The 21,911-nt window shown below is 43.4% G+C and overlaps 1 protein-coding gene across 3 annotated transcripts in view; it reads left to right on the plus strand.

Annotated features, from left to right (window-relative positions):
- The window catches only part of asic2 (acid-sensing (proton-gated) ion channel 2), a 393,085-nt gene that overhangs the window by 337,533 nt on the left and 33,641 nt on the right, over window positions 1-21,911 (plus strand). For all 3 annotated transcript variants that reach the window (XM_029728490.1, XM_029728491.1, XM_029728489.1), the window contains one exon: window positions 15,588-15,738. In XM_029728490.1, coding sequence (XP_029584350.1) covers window positions 15,588-15,738 — 151 coding nt within the window. The remainder of the gene's footprint in view (window positions 1-15,587; window positions 15,739-21,911) is intronic.

The following is a 21,911-nucleotide window of genomic DNA, read 5'->3' on the forward strand; positions in this document are numbered from 1 at the left end:
TACACCAGCTCTGTCAGGAGAAATGGGCCAAAATTCACCCAACTTATTGTGGGAAGCTTGTGGAAGGCTACCCGAAACTTTTGACCCAAGATTAACAATTTAAAGGCAATGTTACCAAATACTAATTGAGTGTATGTAAACTTCTGACCCACTGGGAATGTGATGAAAGAAATAAAAGCTGAAATAAATCATTCTCTCTACTATTGTTCTGACAGTTCACATTCTTAAAATAAGTGGTAATCCTATCTGACCTAAAACAGGGAATTTTTACTAGGATTAAATATCAGGAATTGTGAAAAACTGATTTTAAATGTATTTGGCTAAGGTGTATGTAAACTTCCGAATTCAAATGTATAAAGCTGTCACCGTTTAATTATGGCTGTCTCTATCACTCTGTGATGGTCTCTCATTTAATTCATACACACATTGCTCTTTTTTTTAGGTATTTCACACCCAGCTCAAGCTGCTTGTGAAAAGGCACAGGGCCTTGCTCCCGGCAATGGATTAAACGGGGCATTTGTTACAGGAAACCTTGCTCTTTAAACCCAGTAGGGGGGCTCTGTCTGTCTGTCTGTCTGTCTGTCTGTCTGTCTGTCTGTCTGGAGCCCTTCCGTAGAGAACACTGACAGGGTTGGACCAAAGCGTAGGGGAATGTCAGTACCACAGTGTAGCAGGAGAGAGTACAGACCAGGCCTGACCAGGTCCATACAGTACATACACTGTCCATGTCAACCATCATACCTGACATTCATGGTCATTATACATTTGCATTTATATTTGTTTTACTAGACATCATAGTCCAGATCACATCTATGTTCGCTCTTTCATCCAGACAGGCTAGAGAGCTTAGATGGAGGACTGTCTGATCAGGTGTGTGGGGGACCTAACTGGGAAAGATGGGGCCTTTATGGATGGGAGGAGGTGGGCAAGCACATGACCACAATCCCAGAAAGGCAACTGACACAGCAAATGGTAGTAGCCTTTAAGTTAATAGGCTTCTGGTTAATATAATTTATTATTTGCTAGTTAATCAAGATAATGGTATGTTAGTTCATGTTGTTCATTGGCTGTGAGACATGTACCTCTTTATCTTCCCCTTGGAACATGAAATATTCAGTGGTAACAGAATGTGCTGACACACATCATTACTGTGTCTCAAGAAGCTCCTCCATGTAGCTTAACCTATGGCGATACTCAGCCAAAATAAGCACTGTGTTTAGGTTAAAAGGTCACCGGAGCCAGGGGTACGGCTGGGAGTTATAGCACCACTCAGGTTATTTATTTTCAGAACTTCTCCAAACTCCTTCAAGGTCAATGCTGCTCCCCCATGGAGAGATAGAGGGACTGATTGATAATGGTCATTATCACCATGGTGATGTAGCCTACACAACACTCTAAACGGCTTTATTAGAGCTCAGACATCACCTCCGACAGCATTCACACAGCTGATGGACTGTGTGAGTGAGACGTGCCTGTTCCTACCTGTCCGTTTCTTCCTGTCTGTGATAAGGACCTGCCACATGTCCTCCACCCCTCACCCATTACTCACCTCCCATTAGCCCTGCAAAGACCATGACAGGTGAGGCGGGCGCCGGAGGAGCCGCCTTGGAGACAGAGTTATAAAAAATAATGAGTGTGAATGTGTGACCAGATGTGATTGATGAGCCTGGGGTAGCAGGGCAGCCTGGGGCAGCAGGGCAGCCTGGGGTAGCAGGGCAGCCTGGGGTAGCAGGGCAGCCTGGGGCAGCAGGCCAGCCTGGGGTAGCAGGGCAGCCTGGGGTAGCAGGCCAGCCTGGGGTAGCAGGGCAGCCTGGGGCAGCAGGGCAGCCTGGGGCAGCAGGGCAGCCTGGGGTAGCAGGGCAGCCTGGGGCAGCAGGGCAGCCTGGGGTAGCAGGGCAGCCTGGGGTAGCAGGGCAGCCTGGGGTAGCAGGGCAGCCTGGGGTAGCAGGGCAGCCTGGGGTAGCAGGGCAGCCTGGGGTAGCAGGCCAGCCTGGGGTAGCAGGGCAGCCTGGGGCAGCAGGGCAGCCTGGGGCAGCAGGGCAGCCTGGGGTAGCAGGGCAGCCTGGGGTAGCAGGGCAGCCTGGGGCAGCAGGGCAGCCTGGGGCAGCAGGGCAGCCTGGGGTAGCAGGGCAGCCTGGGGCAGCAGGGCAGCCTGGGGTAGCAGGGCAGCCTGGGGCAGCAGGGCAGCCTGGGGTAGCAGGCAGCGGATGTGGTCGTTCCCCTCACATGCCCACTCCCCTCCACTCAGAGCGACAGCAGGAACAGAAATGTACCTGAGATAGACAGACTGCGACCGAGGGATGGCTAGATGCCACATTCTACATTCTGGGGGTAAAAGAGAGGGAAAAAGAGAGAGCGAGGGAATGCAATTAAATCAGTATTCAGTGAGAACATGACCTGAAGGCAACTTCCTCTTTTATTTGACGTCTCTCAGACATGCAGGCTGCTCTTTGTGACCCCACTGAGTACAGCCTTCAGGGGAGGGAAGAGAACTAACACTTTAGCAGGCAGTGCACCACTGTAGAAATTATCTAAACTAAAAGACACATCTCTATGTGCTGCACTGTACAGATAACAAAACATATTGTAAAATATGTAAGTACGATAAAGTTGTGTCAGGGCTGTGGGGTAGGCTGGACTGGGCTGTTCTGTTCTGGTCTGAGTCGGGCTGTTCTGGGCTGTGAGGAGCCATTGGTGCTGAGTTCTGGTCATGCTGCCAAGCTCCAGTTTAAGATGATGTATCACCCCTGGCTACTCATTGACCTTTATATTTCAGCAGAGTTAGGAGGAGGACTGCTCCCCACACATCCACATGCTCTTCTATTTGGCTAGCATTACCTATGACCTACAGTAATATACGTTCAGCTAAAATACAAAAAATATATAGGCTAATACAGTTGCAGAGAGGACATGGAAGAAATAATGCACGCTCTAGTATGCCCTTCAATCCATTCAGAAACAAGTATTCAGCAATGCCATGGTATAAAGCAAGTTTGTTTCATAGGGGATTCAAATAGGTAAGATCATTGAGTTTGTGTCTGCAGTCCATCTACAGGCAGCATGTTAATGGATGAGCTCATTCAGCAGAGGTGAGGGCAGTGCTCTGTGCATGGCCTCCCCCGTATAAAGTCAATTAAGCCTGGGGATGGAACGGTGCTCTCAGGTTATGGGTCACCGGGGATCTGGCACCAATCACAGCCTGGATTTAATTCCCATCCGGCCGGGATCATTTCCACTCGGGGGAGGGATCTCCTTTATAAGTCTCTCTCGCTCGCTCTCTCGCTTTCTCATTTCTTCTCTTTCTCTAACTCTCTTTATCTCCTTTTTCGATCTCCCCCCTCACTCTCTTTCTCTCTCTCTCTATCTCACTCTCTGTCTATCTCTCTCTCCATCTCGCTCTCTCTCTCTGTCTATCTCTCTCACTTTCTCTCTCTCTGTCGATCTCACTCTCTCTCTCTGTCTATCTCTCTCTCCCCTCCTCTCTCTATCTCTCTCGCTCTCTCTCCATGAACATAAATATCAGGTTGGCAGCAACAACAGCTATCTTGTGTCCTACTGTATCACCAACCTTCCACGCTAAACATGCTCTCTCATAAAATACATTATCGACTGGAATGGTAAATTACGTTTGGATTGGGTGATATATCCCGTTCCACAAAGTTTCACAACACATCACAGAAAAGGTGACATTTGTTTAATGTGTATGAATTATGTTTGACAGTAGTTTCACAGTGCTAACTAGGCTCTGACATTCAGGAAGAGGAAGGCAATGCCAGGCGTGCGTACAGCGCCCAGGGGTGTGTTAGTGTGGCTGAAGCCCTCCATAGTGCCAGGTAGCTACCTAGCCTTGCTTAGCAGCACTCTCTCTCTCTGAATTATTCATCTTCACAACAGAACCACTTAAAATGCTACAGCGTCGAGAGGGGGGGAAAGTGCACACCTTGCAACTCAAAGGCCTTTTTCACACACTTTAATCCTTCCTCTCTGTATCCCTCTCTCGTGTATTATCTCTCTCTCTCTCTCTCTCTCTCTCTCTCTCTCTCTCTCTCACTCTCTCTCGTGCTGCTTTGGTTTACCATGAAAAGCATTCTAAATTCACCCATAATGGAATTGATTTGGTGAACAATAACAGCACATCACAATAGACTGCTTATGGAAGTGGAATTTAAGCTTTAAGCCTGGTGCCCCACGCTGAGTGAGAAGGACTGATAAAACCAGTTGGCTGGCTCTTAAAGCTTCAAATTTGAATTTACTCCATCACTTTCCACTTTTTCCCCTGCCTGCAGGCAAAATAAATGGGAAGAGCGAGATAGGTGTCTTATTACCTGCTTATTATATCAAAGAGAAATAGAGGAGGATCCAGTCATGTGTAGTACTGTACCATAAGTAACAATGAATACAGGCTTTTTCTCCTCTGGTTGTGTGAATAGGATTGCTGGAGCGCTATACTGTATGAGTATATACGGCAGGGTAGTCAATAGAAATACATGAGCATACATTATTATTGTATGCTCATTGTCAATAACTTGTCAATAATCAACTGACTGGCTTTCTTGATGTCTCTAGTATTCTCTCTGGTATGCAATCTGGTTTCCGCTCAGGTTATGGATGTGTCACTGCAACCTTAAAGGTCCTCATTCATGTCACCATAGCCCTTAATTCTAAGCAATATTGTGCTGCTATTTTTATTGACTTGGCCAAAGCTTTTGATACGGTAGGCCATTCCATTCTTGTAGGCCGACTAAGGAGTATTGGTGACCTTGAGGGGTCTTTGGCCTGGCTTGCTAACTACCTCTCTCAAAGAGTGCAGTGTATAAAGTCACAACATCTGCTGTCTCAGCTACTGCCTGTCAACAAGGGTGTACACCAAGGCTCGATCCAAGGTCCAACACTCTTCTCAATTTACATCAACAACATAGCTCAGCCAGTAGGAAGCTCTCTCATCCATTTATATGCAGATGATACAGTCTTACACTGAGCTGGCCCCTCCCCGGATTTTGTGTTAAATGCTCTACAACAAAGCTTTCTTAGTGTCCAACAAGCTTTCTCTACCCTTAACCTTGTTCTGAACACAAAAGGTTGTGGTTTGGTAAGAAGAATGCCCCTCTTCCCACAGGTGTGATTACTACCTCTGAGGGTTTAGAGCTTGAGGTAGTCACCTCATTCAAGTACTTTGGAGTATGGCTAGACGGTGCACTGTCCTTCTCTCAGCACATATCAAAGCTGCAGGCTAAAGTTAAATCTAGACTCTATCGTAATCGCTGCTTTTTCACCCCAGCTGCCAAACTAACCCTGATTCAGATGACCATCCTACCCAAGCTAGATTATGGAGACATTATGGAGACATTTATAGATTGTCAGGTTAGGGTGCTCTCGAGCGGCTAGATGTTCTTTACCATTCGGCCATCAGATTTGCCACCAATGCTTCTCATAGGACACATCACTGCACTCTATACTCCTCTGTGAACTGGTCATCTCTGTATACCCGTTGCAAGATCCACTGGTTGATGCTTATTTATAAAACCCTCTGAGGCCTCACTCCCCCCATCTGAGATATCTACTGCAGGCCTCATTCTCCACATACAACACCCGTTCTGCCAGTCACATTCTGTTAAAGGTCCCCAAAGCACACACAGCCATGGGTCGCTTGTCTTTTCTGTTCGCTGCGTTTAGCGACTGGAACGAGTTGTAACAAACACTCAAACTGGACAGTTTTATCTCAATCTCTTCATTCAAAGACTCAATCATGGACACTTACTGACAGTTGTTGCTGCTTTGCGTGATGTATTGTTGTCTCTACCTTCTTGCCCTTTGTGCTGTTGTCTGTGCCCAATAATGTTTGTACCCTGTGCTGCTGCCACGTTGTGTTACTACCATGTTGTTGTCATGTTGTGTTACTACCATGCTGTGTTGTCATGTGTTGCTGCCTTGCTATGTTTTTGTCTTAGGTCTCTCTTTATGTAGTGTTGTGGTGTCTCTCTTGTCATGATGTGTGTTTTGTCCTATAGTTTAATTTATTTTTATTTTTAATCCCATCCCCCCGTCCCCACAGGAGGCCTTTTGCCTTTTGTTAGGCTGTCATTGTAAACAAGAATTTGTTCTTAACTGACTGGCCTAGTTAAATAAAGGTTAAATAAAAAGTAAACAAATTGAATGAGTTGGGGTCAGCGTGTCACAAGACTGCCTTGGTCTTTGCTTGTTTAGCATTGAACGCTCGTTGGGTCCTGGTTATTTATTTTTCACAAACAGAAACTATTCTGCTCTTATCAAAGTGAATCGATTGAAATAGTGTAAAACATGCAGCATTTTAACAGAGGTAAACATAACGGTAGATATGGCAGACAGACAACATGGCGTGGCGTTGGCTGGCCATCAGCAGATATGGATTTGCGGTGTCAGTCTTCCTGAGGTGAGAAAGGGAAGTGAATGGGGCTAGGAGAGGGGGCATAGCGCGTGACTGGACTTCCTCTTCCTGAGTCACGTTTCCTGTCGTCTCCACGGTGACCCCATCAGCTGAACTAAGAATTTCACTGTACCCTGCGATTACATCTGCGCCCCTGACTAATAAACTCATCTGAACAATCTAAACTAATTGAGAGGTCGTATAGATACGCCCTGCACTTCAGAGGCCTGTGGTGGCACAGACAGGAACAGGAGGAGATAAACAGTAGAGCGAGGGGGAAGAAACGACAGAATAAAGAAAATATAGTGTCCGTCTGAGAGAGATAATCCATCAGTGTATTGGCATAACCAAATTGGATGAAGTTTAGTTAAATTCTTATTTGTATTTTCTCTGTGTGTGTGTGTGTGTGTGTGTGTGTGTGTGTGTGTGTGTGTGTGTGTGTGTGTGTGTGTGTGTGTGTGTGTGTGTGTGTGTGTGTGTGTGTGTGTGTGTGTGTGTGTGCATAGATGGGCAGTTTTATGTTAGATTTATGTTGAATACGTATTTAATTACTTCTGAACTACAATCCATTGTAATTTGTAACATTATACTTCGAGACCTGTAATTTGTATTTTCAAAATACAAAATACTTTTCTATACCATTTTTTTTTAGCGGTTCACAGTTTTGTGGCCCCCTTTCACCCTGCATTGGTATCAGAAGTCTGATGACAATATGGTGTAATAAGACTGTCTTATAAATGTAAATGTCAAAATATATTATTTTGAGCTCCGTCCCCCAAAACAAGGCCAATTAATAATGCCCAGTGTGCTTTGCAAGTGTTCATTTTTACATTTACATTTTGGTCATTTAGCAGACACTCATATTCAGAGCGACTTAGTCACTGAATTCAACTAAGGTAGATAAACAACGACATATCAAAGTCATAGCAAGTTCAATGTTTTTATAACTGTTACTGAGAATGTTGTTTTAGTGAAGCCGTGTATTTGAAAATGTATTTTGTATTTAGAAAATGTGTGTATTTTTCAGAGTATTTTGTGGTAACAAGATAGTATATTATCCCATCTGTGTGTGTGTGTGTGTGTGTGTGTGTGTGTGTGTGTGTGTGTGTGTGTGTGTGTGTGTGTGTGTGTGTGTGTGTGTGTGTGTGTGTGTGTAACAAATGAGGAAAAGGACTTCGGTGCCTGTTACAATAATAGTTGAAGAAACAAAGCGTAGGCATATTTATCATAAAGCTGTTCAAAATAATGACAGCTGAACACATGAAGTCATTAACCATTCTCGCTATTGTACCCATCACAGCCACAGCACACTGCAGGCATAATGACTTGTCTCTTTGGAAAGCTTTATTTTCAGATGTCTAACTGTTGGCTTCGGCATTAGCCAGGGACAGGCAACTCTTCAAACACAGTGGGAAGGTGTCTGTCGTCTGTCTGGCGCTAACTAACAACAACTGACCTTTCATCACAGTGGAAGGTGGCTCTCTAATGGCCGTGTCATCTTTGACTTCACCCTGGGAGAGGCTCGTCGACATGCAGGCTGGGTCACAGCATGCCTTAGGGCGATGTCTTGCTCCCAGACATTCACACTGTTTCTTGTGAATGCTAATAAGTTATGTTGGGTGGACGAGACGAAGGCAGGCGTCTAATTGGCAGCTCATCTCTGTTCTCCTGCTTCATGCCCTGACTGCCCTGTGGACGGTGCCAGCTAACATTATGTTATCATGGCAGGGTTTGACTCTTGCGACATTTCAAGACCCGGGTTCAGTCAACGCCTTAGCGATTCATTTAAAATAAAGTAATGAAGAAAGGGCAGCAACAGCATTTCATCACCAAAGACAACTTTGAAGTTTAGTGGCTTGAAGCGTGCAATGTCAACAAGACCATTCTAGCCAAACTGATCACAATAGACGGATGGGGGTGTATGAAGACCCTGACAACAGTCAATGTTTGTAGTTCTGTAATGGCTTGTGCATATCTTTATTTTATTTCTTTTTATTTCTCCTTTATTTAACCAGGTAGGCTAGTTGAGAACAAGTTCTCATTTACAACTGCGGCCTGGCCAAGATAAAGCAAAGCAGTGCGACACAAACAACACAGAGTTACACATGGAATGAACAAACGTACAGTCAATAACACAATAGAAAAGCCTATATACAGTGTGTACTAATGAAGTAAGATTAGGGAGGTAAGGCAATAAATAGGCCAAAGTGGTCTGACATATCGACTCAAACACTGCTGAGTATGAAGCAATCATGCATAACCACATCTGGTATTATAGAAATAGGTGCCGGTAATCATTTTGGGTGCCGGTCCTTTTTTATATTTAGGTGCTAATATTCTATAAGAGGAACAGGAGCTCAAGCAGTAGAACATTTGAGGTGCCGGTACTCAGTTCGGTGAGCTCCTGCCCAAGTCAAGCACTGGTCATTTATTGATAGCAGACAGGGTGGAGCTAATTTGAGAATGCTGATACTCATGGTCCATATTCTAACATCCTGTTTTTCAGAAAGGTAATGGCCTCAGTGCATGAGAACTCTGAGAAGTGTCACTTTACTTTAGTTTGCTACTTTACAGGTATTGCCTGTAACCGCCCCTTGGCCAGGTACCAAGGTTATTTGATATTTCTGTGGTGGTGTGAGGAGTCATTACTCTCCTCCCTCTGACAGAATGACTGGAGGCAAGCAGAGATGGAAATAATAACTGAGTGGGAGGGAACAAGATGAAGGAGAGACAGCAGGGTCAGACAACTGTCTGAGGGGTACCAAAATGACAGAACCACCCTGGCAACTTTTGGTTGACACTTCCACGCTCCAGAGAGAGGATGATGATGATGGTGGTCCCTAATAGACAACCAACAACTTCAGAGGAGGAGAGTTACCACAGTACATCTGTAGGGGAGCAGTGTTGGGCAGTGCAGATATGCGTTATCTGTGTTATACACACACTCACAGAAACTCACAGACATATCAGGAAAGTTGAAATGACCGCTGGGTAATTAAACATGATGTTACCTGCCCAGTTAGCTGGCGAGGGTTCAAAGGGAGCACTTGAGTGTGTGAATGGTTTGGGCTGATGCTTATTAACTCTAATGTAAGCTCTAATTAGCAGACAGAGATACTTTAGTCAAATGAACCAAGGTCATGCTGACGACCAAAACAACTTGTTTACTGGGATGCTAGTGCATGTTGAATCCCATTCAATCTGCTTTTTGGTCTGTTAGGTTTGGACCAATGTGTTTTGACATTGACAGATTACTGTCTATGCTGGGACATCCTGCTGATGTTGATATTCTCCATTCATGCAGGCTGGGTCCATATTGGTCTCTATACACTCGGGTATTTCTGTCACTATGCTATCAACCGGAGCCATCCCTGGTACAGTTAAGCCCAGTCCCAGTCAGAGACAGACACCGAGACACGGGTACCTGCAAACAAAGACTGATTTCTCTATGAATATGTATCCCCCGTCTCTGCATTGTGGCTCTGGCAGCTCTTAGCCCCTGATGTATCATTTAGATAGATTCATATCTGTGGAAGGAGGGAGCGGCTCTACTGAGGAGAAGGGGGTGTCTCATACTCCCTTTCTACCCACATCCTTCTATGACCATAACACTGTCCACCTGGACAATTACTCATGTCCATAGAAGCCCTCATACACTGGTCATCAGGGTTGGGGAGTAACGGATTACATGTAAGGGATTACCTAAAAACGATAACTGTGATCCGTTATGTTACCAGCAAAAATATTGTAATCAGATTACAGATACTTTTGAAAAACTAGATGATGATTTAGAGGATTACTTTTAAATTCAGAAAGGATGTTAGCGGAAAAAAATCTTTGACACTTTTCTTTTCTCAATGACATTCAAATCAGCATTGAAAAAAGGCGCAAGTTTAAGTTTGGTTCCACCTGAGCGAGTGTGATCATAAGTCAGAGACCACTATGATGACACACCAAATGGGTTTTATGGATCACGGGAAAAGAGCAGGAATAGGCTTTTGTAGGCTACAGTACAAGCTATGTCTTCCAATGGTGCGATTGCTGTCGGCATCCAAAGATTATCAAATTTTAATAAACGCAATGAGATAAGGATGACAGCAGTGGTGTAGTCTACAACGATACGGATATAGTTTATTATTGATATATACATAGTTCATTGGTGTGAATCATGCTGCTGCTCTCTCATTTAGCTATTTGTGCCTTACGGATTGTGGTTGTTGTGGATGGCTGTTCACAAATCTAAATGTGTATTTGAACCCAATAATGATTGATTTCAAGATCTTTAAGCTTCCTATCAGTCATTGTTTTTGAAACCAGTGGACAGCCAATGAAAAATGTGCTCTTGCAAAAGCTGCATAGTGAGGATCCCAGCCTATGGAATAAAAGTGGGGCTTTTATTGCTCAATCTAATTCATGCTGATAAAAAAATATGGACACATGCTACTGTCACACCCTGATCTGGTTCACCTGTCCTTGTGATTGTCTCCACCCCCTCCAGGTATCGCTTATTATCCCCGGTGTATATATCCCTGTGTTTCCTGTTTCTCTGTGCCAGTTCATCTTGTTTGCCAAGCCAACCAGCGGTTTTCCTTGCTCCTATTTTTCCCAATCTCTGTTTGTTTATAGTCATCCTGGTTTTGACACTTTCCTGTCCTGACTCCGAACCCGCCTGCCTGACCACTCTGCCTGTTCTGACTACCAGCCTGCCTATCCCCTTGTACTGTTTTGGACTTGGATCTGGTTTCTGACCCCTGCCTGGCCTGACCTCGAGACTGCCCATCGTCTGGTACTGTTTGGACTCTGACCTGGTTTATGGACTCTGGCCTGTCCCCGACCTACCTTTGGCTACTCCCTTTGTTATAATACATTTCGGAGCTCTACCATCTGCCCCCTCTGTCTGCATTTGGGTCTCGCCTTGTGTCCTTATAGCTGTGCCCTTGTAGCTGGAAACAGCAGACTTAAAATGGAATGTCTACATAGGCGTACAGAGGCCAATTATCAGCAACCATCACTCCTGTGTTCCAATGGCACGTTAGCTAATCCAAGTTTATAATTTTAAAAGGCTAATTGATCATTTAAAAAACCCTTTTGCAATTATATAGAACTTCTCGCTAGTGCTCAAAACATGCCATTCTGTGAGCGCAGCATTTTTTTTCAACCTGAGTCAATGAGCCTAATTAGTCCTCATGACAACAGAATCATAAACAACAGAGTAGGATTTGCTAATAAGTCCTTAGTTTTGGGGTTCTAATTTGGCTAATCTCTACTACTATATTTCCAAATCCTATTCTTGAAGATCAATGGATATAACATTCATTGGAATGACTGGAATTCTGATAGACTTTGGTTTTTAATGTAAAGATATAATTGAATCGTATTATTGTATGCAGTAGAAAGCAATGGGTTAGAAGAAGCCTGCATAACCAACCCAGAAAGTTAAATTTAACATCCATATATGGTCAGCTATGTAAGCTATAACATTAATTTATCCTGCAATAGATGTCGTTCAATTGGTAACATATATTTCTGTCTTCTTCTAATGCCTCTTAAGGGGAAAGTAATCTAAAAGTAACTGAATGTAATCAGATTAGTGAGTTTGGGTAATCCAAAAGTTACGTTACTGATTACAATTTGCACAGGTAAAATCCTAGAGGAAAACGTATGTAAATAAGATATTTCTAGATAAGATATCTCTAGAGCGCGATGAGCCAAGTTAAGCTCCCCTGGCCACACTCTCCTCTAACCCGGACAACGCAGAGCCAATTGTGCGCCGCCCTATGGGACTCCCGTTCACGTCCGGTTATGACACAGCCTGGGATCGAACCCCATGCTGTGGTGATGCCGCAGCCGCTGCGCCACTCGGGAGGCCCCTATTCTATTTACTTTTATCTTTAAAAACTCCCTAGTTGTTGCCAATGACAAGGATAAAATTATGCAGCCACCACCATGGTCGAAGATATGAGTGGTACTCAGTGATGTGTTGGATTTGCCCCAAACACAACACTTTGTATTCAGGACATAAAGTTAATTTCTTTGACACCTTTATTGCAATTTTACTTTTTTACCTGATTGCAAACAGGATGCATGTTTTGTCAAATTTTTATTCTGTACAGTCTTCCTTCTTTTCACTGATATTTAGGTTAGTATTGTGGAGTAACTACAATGTTGTTGATCCATCACAGCCATTAAACTCTGTAACTGTTGGCCTCATGGTGGAATCTTTGAGCGATTTCCTTCTTCACGGCAACTGAGTTAGGAAGAACACCTGTATATTTGTAGTGACTGGGTGTATTGATACACCATCCAACGTGTAATAAATAACTTCACCATGCTCAAACAGATATACAATGTGTGCTTTTTTTTACCCATCTACCAATAGGTGCCCTTTGTGAGGCATTGGAAAATCTCCCTGGTCTTTGTGGTTGAATCTGTGTTTGAAATTCACTGCTCAACTGAGGGGCCTTACGGGCAATTGTGTGTGTGGGGTACAGAGATGAGGTAGTCATTCAAAAATCATATTTAACACTATTATTGCACACAGAGGGAGCGCAACTTATTATGTGACTTATTAAGTTGTTAAGCTTATTTGTACTCCTGAACTTATTTAGGATTGCTATAACAAAAGAGTTGAACACTTATTGACATTTCAGCTTTTCATTTTTAATTACTTAGTAAACATTTTTAAAAACATAAGTCCACTAAGACATTATGTGGTATTGTGTGTGGGTGTCATGAGAATTTTCAATCCCAGTGATAATAACTAACAATCAATTACGCTTTGACCAATCCCCGAGGTTTGTAAGACCCTGGGTTTAATAATAATTAGGCAAAGACCCAGTTTATGCAAAAGGCCTGTAAAGTTTACTCACGAGAACGTTCTGAAATCAAAAATGCAAACACAGTCTTTATAACACACATACAAACAAGTTCAAATCTTAAGCTACGCCTTGCTCAGACAGTCAGTGTTTTTCCACTACACAGATACATTGTTTCTTTAATCTGCAACATGTTTCATAATCTTCTGCAAGCATAACAGTTTCTCCCCTCCACGGGTGGGGACAGAATGTCCTGTAAGGAACACAGTAGTACAACTTGTCTGTCGATAGCTCCTCTTATCATTTGTTTCACACTTGCACCCTGCTTACATACTAAAAAGGAGCAAAAGGTCCTTGATCTAATTCTGACTAAAACTACACACATTATCAGATTATAGTTTTATGATTCTAATACATTTCACACAATTATATGTTTTCAGGGTGGAATTCTTTAGTCATTACTTTTAAACATATAAATTCCCTTATCAGTGGGCCAGTGACACAAAATCTTAATGTAACCATTTTAAATTCAGGCTGTAACACAACAAAATGAGGAAAAAGTCAAGGGGTGGGAATACTTTCTGAAGGCACTGTAACCGTAACCATTCTGAGCTCACAGAACCACGCTGATCCCAGACCGGAACATAGAAGAGCAGGTAGACCACCAATGCTTCTATCCAATAAGAAGGCTTGGAGTGTGTGACCTTGTTGATGATGTTCAAACAACATTCTATTCCTCAGTCCTTCTCTGATTGGTGAGGGAAAGGAAGGTGGGCTGAGGGTTGTAATGGTGCTTATTAACCATGAGCAGGGACCTCCCAACACCCATCTAATTTACATGTTTGCATCTTTTACACACCTGTCTCTAAATAAGCTGCACTGATTCTGCATTTTACGCCAGTCTATTATTCATATAAACCTCAAAGTCGTTATCTAGCACAGTGGTGTTACATATAACTGTGCTGATTTGTTTGATTGAATGGGGGGCAAAAGTTCAGTTATTACCTAGAAAAATCGCAGCTTTCCCTATGCATTCCTTCTCATAATGGCATTTCAACAGTTTTCCTTGAACTGTTAACAATGTACTGAAAATGGGGATGGCGAATGCAGGTTTTTCCTCCCATGAACTCCATGCCACTAATGGCAGAGGGAGCACCGCTTTTAAGTGATTACAGGGTAAAGTGCCCATGCTTTTTTCAAGTCTCTGCCACTACTTTCCTTTAAGGCCTATTCTGGCCCTACTTTACCCAATATAGGAGCTGAAAAGTGCTTTCTCCACCTGACCGAGCAGAGTGGAGCTGCAGAAAGCCTGTTATTAGCTGTCCTTCAGAGAGCCAGGGCTCCACAGCCTTTAATGCTTCTGCTCATCCAGCCACTTGAAGGGAGGGGGAACAACAGCCACAAGCTCCATTACACTGACATGATAGGATTTGTCTCTAATGTGGCCCATTGCCGTGCCTTAATGTGTATGCTCGTAAACACATTTTTAAAAAGCACAAGGTGCCTCTTCCAATTTTTGGTAATCATAGAAGAATGTGTTTGAAGGTTGTTGTCACGTCCTGACCAGTATAAGGGGTTATTGGTTATTGTAGTTTGGTCAGGACGTGGCAGGAGGTGTTTGTTTTATGTGGTTCGGGGTTTGTTGGGATATGTTCTTATGTAAGAGGGGTGTTTGTTTAGAGTGGTTTATGTTCTATGTTAGTATATTTCTATGTTCTAGTCTAGTCTTTCTATTTCTATGTTTAGTTGATGGGGTTGACCTTCAATTGGAAGCAGCTGCTCTTCATTGCTTCTAATTGAAGGTCTTATTTAAGAGGGGTGTTTTTGTCATGGGATTTGTGGGTAGTTACTTCCTTGTTTAGTGTCTGTGCACTTGACAGGACTGTTAGTGGCGGTCGTTGTGTTTGTATACGTGTTTTGTTTGTTTTTCCTTCTTTTAACCAATTAAAGAAGATGAGTATACACGTTCCCGCTGCATCTTGGTCCAATCATTACGACACCCGTTACAGTTGTTGTGTGCCATTGGGATTGATCATGGATTTCTATCAAGGGCAACCAAGGGACAAATCAACATTTTGTGTTCCTAGTCTCCACATGAATCCTTAATACTTAACTTTTGTTCCAGGCTCTGTTGTTGTCATTTGAATTTGCCTGTAGGGTGTTACAATGATTATCATATCTAGTTCAGCTTGCTGATTTCTTAATGCATTTAGAAGGCTATAAGGACAGTTCTTCCCTAAACCGCCTCAGGGAATGTCATGGTACCAGTTTATGGTTAGTTAATGTATCGGTCCACCTCCTGATGTCCACCAGCCTGTGTACATAACATGGTCAGTACTAACGTCTGCTCTCTCTCTCGCTCTCTGCAGGTGTTCACCAGGTATGGGAAGTGTTACATGTTCAACGCAGCGGAGGAGGGGAAGACGCTGCGGACCACCATGAAGGGAGGGACGGGGAACGGCCTGGAGATTATGCTGGACATCCAGCAGGACGAGTACTTACCCGTGTGGGGCGACACAGGTAGGCCCAACTACACCATACCTGACCCTCTCCATCCAAATCACAATGTATCCATGTGGAGGGTGATCAATCTGACTCTGTGGAGTTGACAACTGGTGTCCCCCAAGGTTATATTCTATGTCCTGTGCTTTTCACCATTTATATAAATTCTGCCCAAAATGTATTGACTTGCTGTCAAATAACAGCTCAAGCCAGGATGTGCTTTTCCTTTCAGATTTGGAAGCGATGCCATTCCTTTATCAGTTTCCTCACGATTTGTTGTTCATAGTGGAAGAAGCCCTGTTAGTTGTTCAGATAGTCTTGTGTATGAGGGAGCTTGCTGCCTGACCTGTTAGCTGCACAATGAGCCTCATTGAAAGCCTTGCTCACGTCTCAACCTGCATAGAATTGAAGACAGGGGAGTTGTTGAAGCACAGCATCAAGCCAAGTCATGGGCCCTCTAGCAGATAGACTCTATTTACTCTCCATATATAGAACATGTATCATGCAGAGAGCCTGTTTATTTCCCCTGATCAATTATCCACATGTTCTTCTCAGATTAGCAGTGGGACACATAGGCTTGTCCTCAGCTTTCTCTTCCCATCACTGGTGTGTTTAAGTCTGTTGTGATAAGGCAGAGGCTAAGTCGTTATACAGAGGGGCATCTAGCAGCACAGTGAGAGTGAAGAGCTCTTTGTAGAGTCTCCTAGTGGGATGGAGGGCCCTGGATGGTGCCCTTGTTTATCCCTCTGTGTGTCTGTATGGATTAATTAGCACACAACCAGCTGGCTCAGTCCTGTCAGCAGATAACAGGGGGCTCAGAGCTTCCTCCTTGCAGCTTCCTCCTCACAGCTTCCTCCTCACAGCTTCCACCTCACAGAGAAGCAGGGCCTCAGTGCCTTTAGAGACTTAAATCAAGACCATTGGCTCCTAAGCAGAGGCACCGGGCACACCAGACAAACCGGACACAACAGACATACCGGACATATTAGACACACGGAACAGGGCTCCTACCTCAGCCTTTCTATTATTTTTCTCCCTCCCTATTTCTCTCCACCCCTCCTCTCACCCTCTCCTCTCTGTCTGCCTGGCAAAGGCCTGCAGTCAATCAGAGCTGCATCGTCTCCATGGTCAGGTTTGTTGCTAACTGCATCCTGGGAGCTTTAGAGGGTAGAGAGGCAGCTTGTTTTGCTGCCATACTGTCATGTCTGGACTCACAGGAGTTAGTTTGTAGCACAGAGGAAGTGGACAGTATCAGGATAGAACCATGGAGGAAGAGGGGATGTTGACATTTGGCATGGGATGTTTATTGATCTGAAGAAGGGAACGCTTGTCTTTTTGGTTCCTGGGTATTTTACTGTCAGCTGGGGGCGGTCAAAGTTCACCGAGTTTCCTGGGCCCAGTTTTTAAAAAGTTATCTATCTAGATTTTTCCTATTGGATAGGATATTATGCATAGAAATGCATAGAAATGGAATGAATAGAATGGGCCCCATTCAAGTCAATGATTTGTCTGTTCAATTAATTATATTTCTATGTATTTATCCGATTTTTTTATTTTTATTTTTTTATTTTTTTAAACTGGGCCGTGTACTTCTGGATTGGATTAGCATCAACAGGAGCACAGTACAGATGTAGGATCTTAATTTGAGCCAGTTTTCTACAGCAGAAAAATTATCTTGCAGCAACAGAAAATGCGAAGTATTATGTGGATTAGAATTAATTGACTTTTTTGTAGGGGTTGATACATTTTTTGTAAGGGCAAATCAAGTCTGACATTTTAAAGTGGAAATTACAAACTTTAGAAGCCTTTTTAAACATTGAATATACTACAAGTTTACATTTCCTACTATGCAACAAAAGAGTGATCAAATGAAGATCCTACATCTGTATTGTAAAGTCATTCTTGTCTTTTTCATTTATATTAATTAGTCTAGATTGATTTAAAAAAAAGATGACAACAATCACTTTTTTAGTCATTAACGTATACAACCCAACCCGTTTGCTATTACACAACTACAGATGTGCTATCTTAATTTGATCACCAGCGTAGGTGTGTGTGGTGTTTTAGAAATAGATATGCAGTTGCCTAGATACACTACAACTCACATTGGCATCAGGATTGCTCGGTGGATGAAATAATGAGAGCTTTAGATTGTCTCTCTCATTTCCTCTCATACAGTAGCTGTCTTCGAGGGGCTGATCTCTCAAGTGCATCTTAAATATTTGCAGGGTTGTCAAGTGGAATTCAATGACGACTTGTCAAGTGATTAGGACCTCATCGAAGTCATTTTCTCCAACCATTTACTTTTACAAATATTTGAATAACTTTCATGTGAATTTAGAGATATTTGCTGCAGGCGGAGTGCTAACCTCCAGCTCCACTTCTCCACTGTGTGTCTGATGAAACTCATTGGCTTCACCCCAAATGGCACCCTATTCCCTGTACAGTGCACTACTTTGGGCCCTGCTCAAAAGTACACAAGGGAATCGGGTGCCATTTGGGACTCAGCCATTGTACTTGACCTCTGGCTTCTCCAATACCACACACTTTGTTATTGTTCATTGTCCTCAGACAGAAACACATAACATATGGAAAGTATGCACAGAGCTGCTATTGATTTCGACCTAAGGTTTTGCCCAGGGTGCATAATACAATATCAACATTTACTACAACCACCTTTCACAGTATCAACAGGCTTCCTCTGTTGTTTCCAATCAATGTTTTCCTTTTTTCGCTGTACTTTCTTAAGTCCTTATCGAACACAACGCGATCTTGGCCGTGTTTGTGTGGGATGTTGTATGGATTGTCCCTGTCTGCAAGAGAGGTCAACTGAAGTTCAGATTAGAAAGTGGAAGAGCCAGGCGAGTTTTCTCACTGTTCTCTTGATCTGAAGACTTGTTATCTCATTCTGCCGTTGGGTTAACTACTGAATTTTTGCAGGAGTGGGGAGGTAAACACTTAGCATTTCCCATCAGACTGTGAGGTTATTACACTGCACTGAACAAAAACATAAACGCAATATTTAAAGTGTTTTTTTAACCTTTATTTAACTAGTCAGTTAAGAACAAATTCGTATTTACAATGACGGCCTACACCGGCCAAACCCGGACAACGCTGGGCCAATTGTGCACCTCCCTATGGGACTCCCAATCACGGCTGGTTGTGATACAGTCTGGATTCAAACCAGGGTGTCTGTAGTGATGCCTCAAGCACTGCAATTCAGTGCCTTAGACCGCTGTGCCGCTCGGGAGCCACTATATAAAGAGAGACCTAAGACCTTTTCATGTTGTGTTGCTACAGCATGGTAGCAACTGTCTGGTTCACCTAGGGGTCCACCTCTGGCCTGCTCGCCTCCCTACCTCTGAGGAAGCACAGTTCCCGCTCAGCCCAGTCAAAACTCTTCGCTGCTCTGGCACACCAATGGTGGAACAAGCTCCCTCACGACGCCAGGACAGCGGAGTCAATCACCACCTTCCGGAGACACCTGAAACTCACCTCTTTAAGGAATACCTGGGATAGGATAAAGTAATCCTTCTTCTAAAATATTTTCATAATGCTAATTTCACCAATGAACCAAGGATTGACAAGGAAAGATGTAAGGAACGAACCCTAACACAACACAACATGAAAACAACATGGCAGCAGCACAACATGGTAGCAGCACAAAACATGGTACAAACATTATTGGGCACAGACAACAGCACAAAGGGCAGGAAGGTAGAGACAATAATACATCACACAAAGCAGCCACAACTGTCAGTAAGAGTGTCCATGATAGAGTCTTTGAATGAAGAGATAGAGATAAAACGGTCCAGTTTGAGTGTTTGTTGCAGCTCGTTCCAGTTGCTAGCTGCAGCGAACTGAAAAGACGAGCAACCCATGGATGTGTGTGCTTTGGGGACCTCTAACAGAATGTGACTGGCAGAACGGGTGCTGTATGTGGAGGATTTATTTACATCCCTCTTAGTGGGCATTTCTCCTTTGCCAAGATAATCCATCCTCCTGACAGGTGTGGCATATCAAGAAGCTGATTAAACAGCATGATCATTACACAGGTGCACCTTATACAGGGGACAATAAAAGGCCACTCTAAAATGTGCAGTTTTGTCACACACAATACCACTGATGTTCAACCGGCCTCACAACTGAAGACCCTGTGTAACCATGCCAGCCCAGGACCTCCACATCTGGCTTCTTCACCAGCGGGATCACCTGAGACCAGCCACCCAGATTGCTGATGAAACTGTGGGTTTGCACAACCGAAGACTTTCTGCAAAAACTGTCAGAAACTGTCTCAGGGAAGCTCATCTGCCTGCTTGTCATCTTCACCAGGGTCTTTACCTGACTGCAGTTCGGTGTCGTAACCGACTTCAGTGGTAAATTCTCACCTTCGATGACCACTGGCACACTGGAGAATTGTGCTCTTCACGGATGAATCCCGTTTTCAACTGTACTGGGCAGATGGCAGACAGCATGTATGGCGTTGTGTGGGCGATCGGGTTTGTCACGTCCTGGCCAGTATAAGGGTTATTTGTTATTGTAGTTTGGTCAGGACGTGGCAGAGGGTATTTGTTTTATGTGGTTCGGGGTGGTGGTTTATTTAGTAGGGCGTTTGATTTATTATTTCCGGGTTTTTGGGGTTATGTTCTAGGTTTGTATTCTATGTTCTTTCTGGTTTGTTGTATGTCTATGTTTAGGTTGATGGGGGTTAGACTCTCAATTGGAGGCAGGTGCTTTCTCGTTGCCTCTGATTGAGAGTCCTATATATGGGTAATTGTTTGGTGTTGTGGGAGATTGTTTCTTGTTTTGCGTGTGTGAGCATGACAAGACTGTTTTGTTGTTTGTGCGTTCTTTGTTTGTTATTTTGGTGTTCTCTTGATTTAAAAATAAATACAAGATGAGCATCCACATTCCTGCTGCGTTTTGGTCCTCCATTCCCGACGACAACCGTTACAGGGTTGCTGAGGCCAACGTTGTGAACAGAGTGTATCGTGGTGGCAGTGGGGTTATGTTATGGGCAGGCATAAGCTACGGACAATGAACACAATTGCATTTTATCGATGGATTAAATGCACAGAGATACTGTGATGAGATTCTGAGGCCCATTGTCGTGCCATTCATCCACCGCCATCACATCATGTTTCAGCATGATAATGGACGGCCCCATGTTGCAGGGATCTGTACACAATTCCTGGAAGCTGAAAATGCCCCAATTATTCCATGGCCTGTATACACACCAGACATGTCACCCATTGAGCATTTACGGGATGCTCTGGATCGACGTGTACGACAGCATGTCCATATCCCCCCAATATCCAGCAACTTTGCAAAGCCATTGAAGAGGAGTGGGACAGCATTCCACAGGCCAAAATAAACAGCCTGATCAACTCTATGCGAAGGAGATGTGTCACACTGCATGAGGCAAGTGGTAATCACACCAGATAGTGACTAGTTTTCTGATCCACTTCCCTAACCTTTTTGTCTAAGGTATCTGTGACCAACAGATGCATATCTGTATTACCAGTCATGTGAAATCCATAGATTAGGGTCTAATGAATTTATTTCAACTGACAGGTTTTCTTATATGAACTGTAACTCAGTACAATCTTTGAAATTGTTGCATTTTAGGTTTATATTTTTGTTCAGTGTAGATTCCACTAGACTAACAGTCATTTAAATGCTTTCTTTTACCTGAAATGTTCTTGATCAAACATACAGTTGAAGTTTACATACACTTAGGTTGGAGTCATTAAAACTCATTTTTCAACCACTCCACAAATTTCATGTTAACAAACTATAGTTTTGGCAATTCGGTTAGAACATCTACTTTGTGCATGACACAAGTAATTATTCCAACAATTGTTTACAGACATATTATTTCACTTATAATTAACTGTATCACAATTCCAGGTGGTCAGTTACATACACTAAGTTGACTGTGCTTTTAAACAGCTTGAAAAATTCCTGAAAATGATGTCAGGGCTTCAGAAGCTTCTGATAGGCTAATTGACATCATTTAAGTCAATTGGAGGGGTACCTGTGGATGTATTTCAAGGCATACCTTCAAACTCAGTGCCTCTTTCCTTGACATCATGGGAAAATCAAAAGAAATCATCCAAGACCTCAGAAAAGAAAATTGTAGACCTCCACGAGTCTGGTTCATCTTTGGGAGAAATTTCCAAATGCCTGAA

Source organism: Salmo trutta, chromosome 32 (genome assembly GCF_901001165.1).
Source record: "Salmo trutta chromosome 32, fSalTru1.1, whole genome shotgun sequence".
Taxonomy (NCBI): domain Eukaryota; kingdom Metazoa; phylum Chordata; class Actinopteri; order Salmoniformes; family Salmonidae; genus Salmo; species Salmo trutta.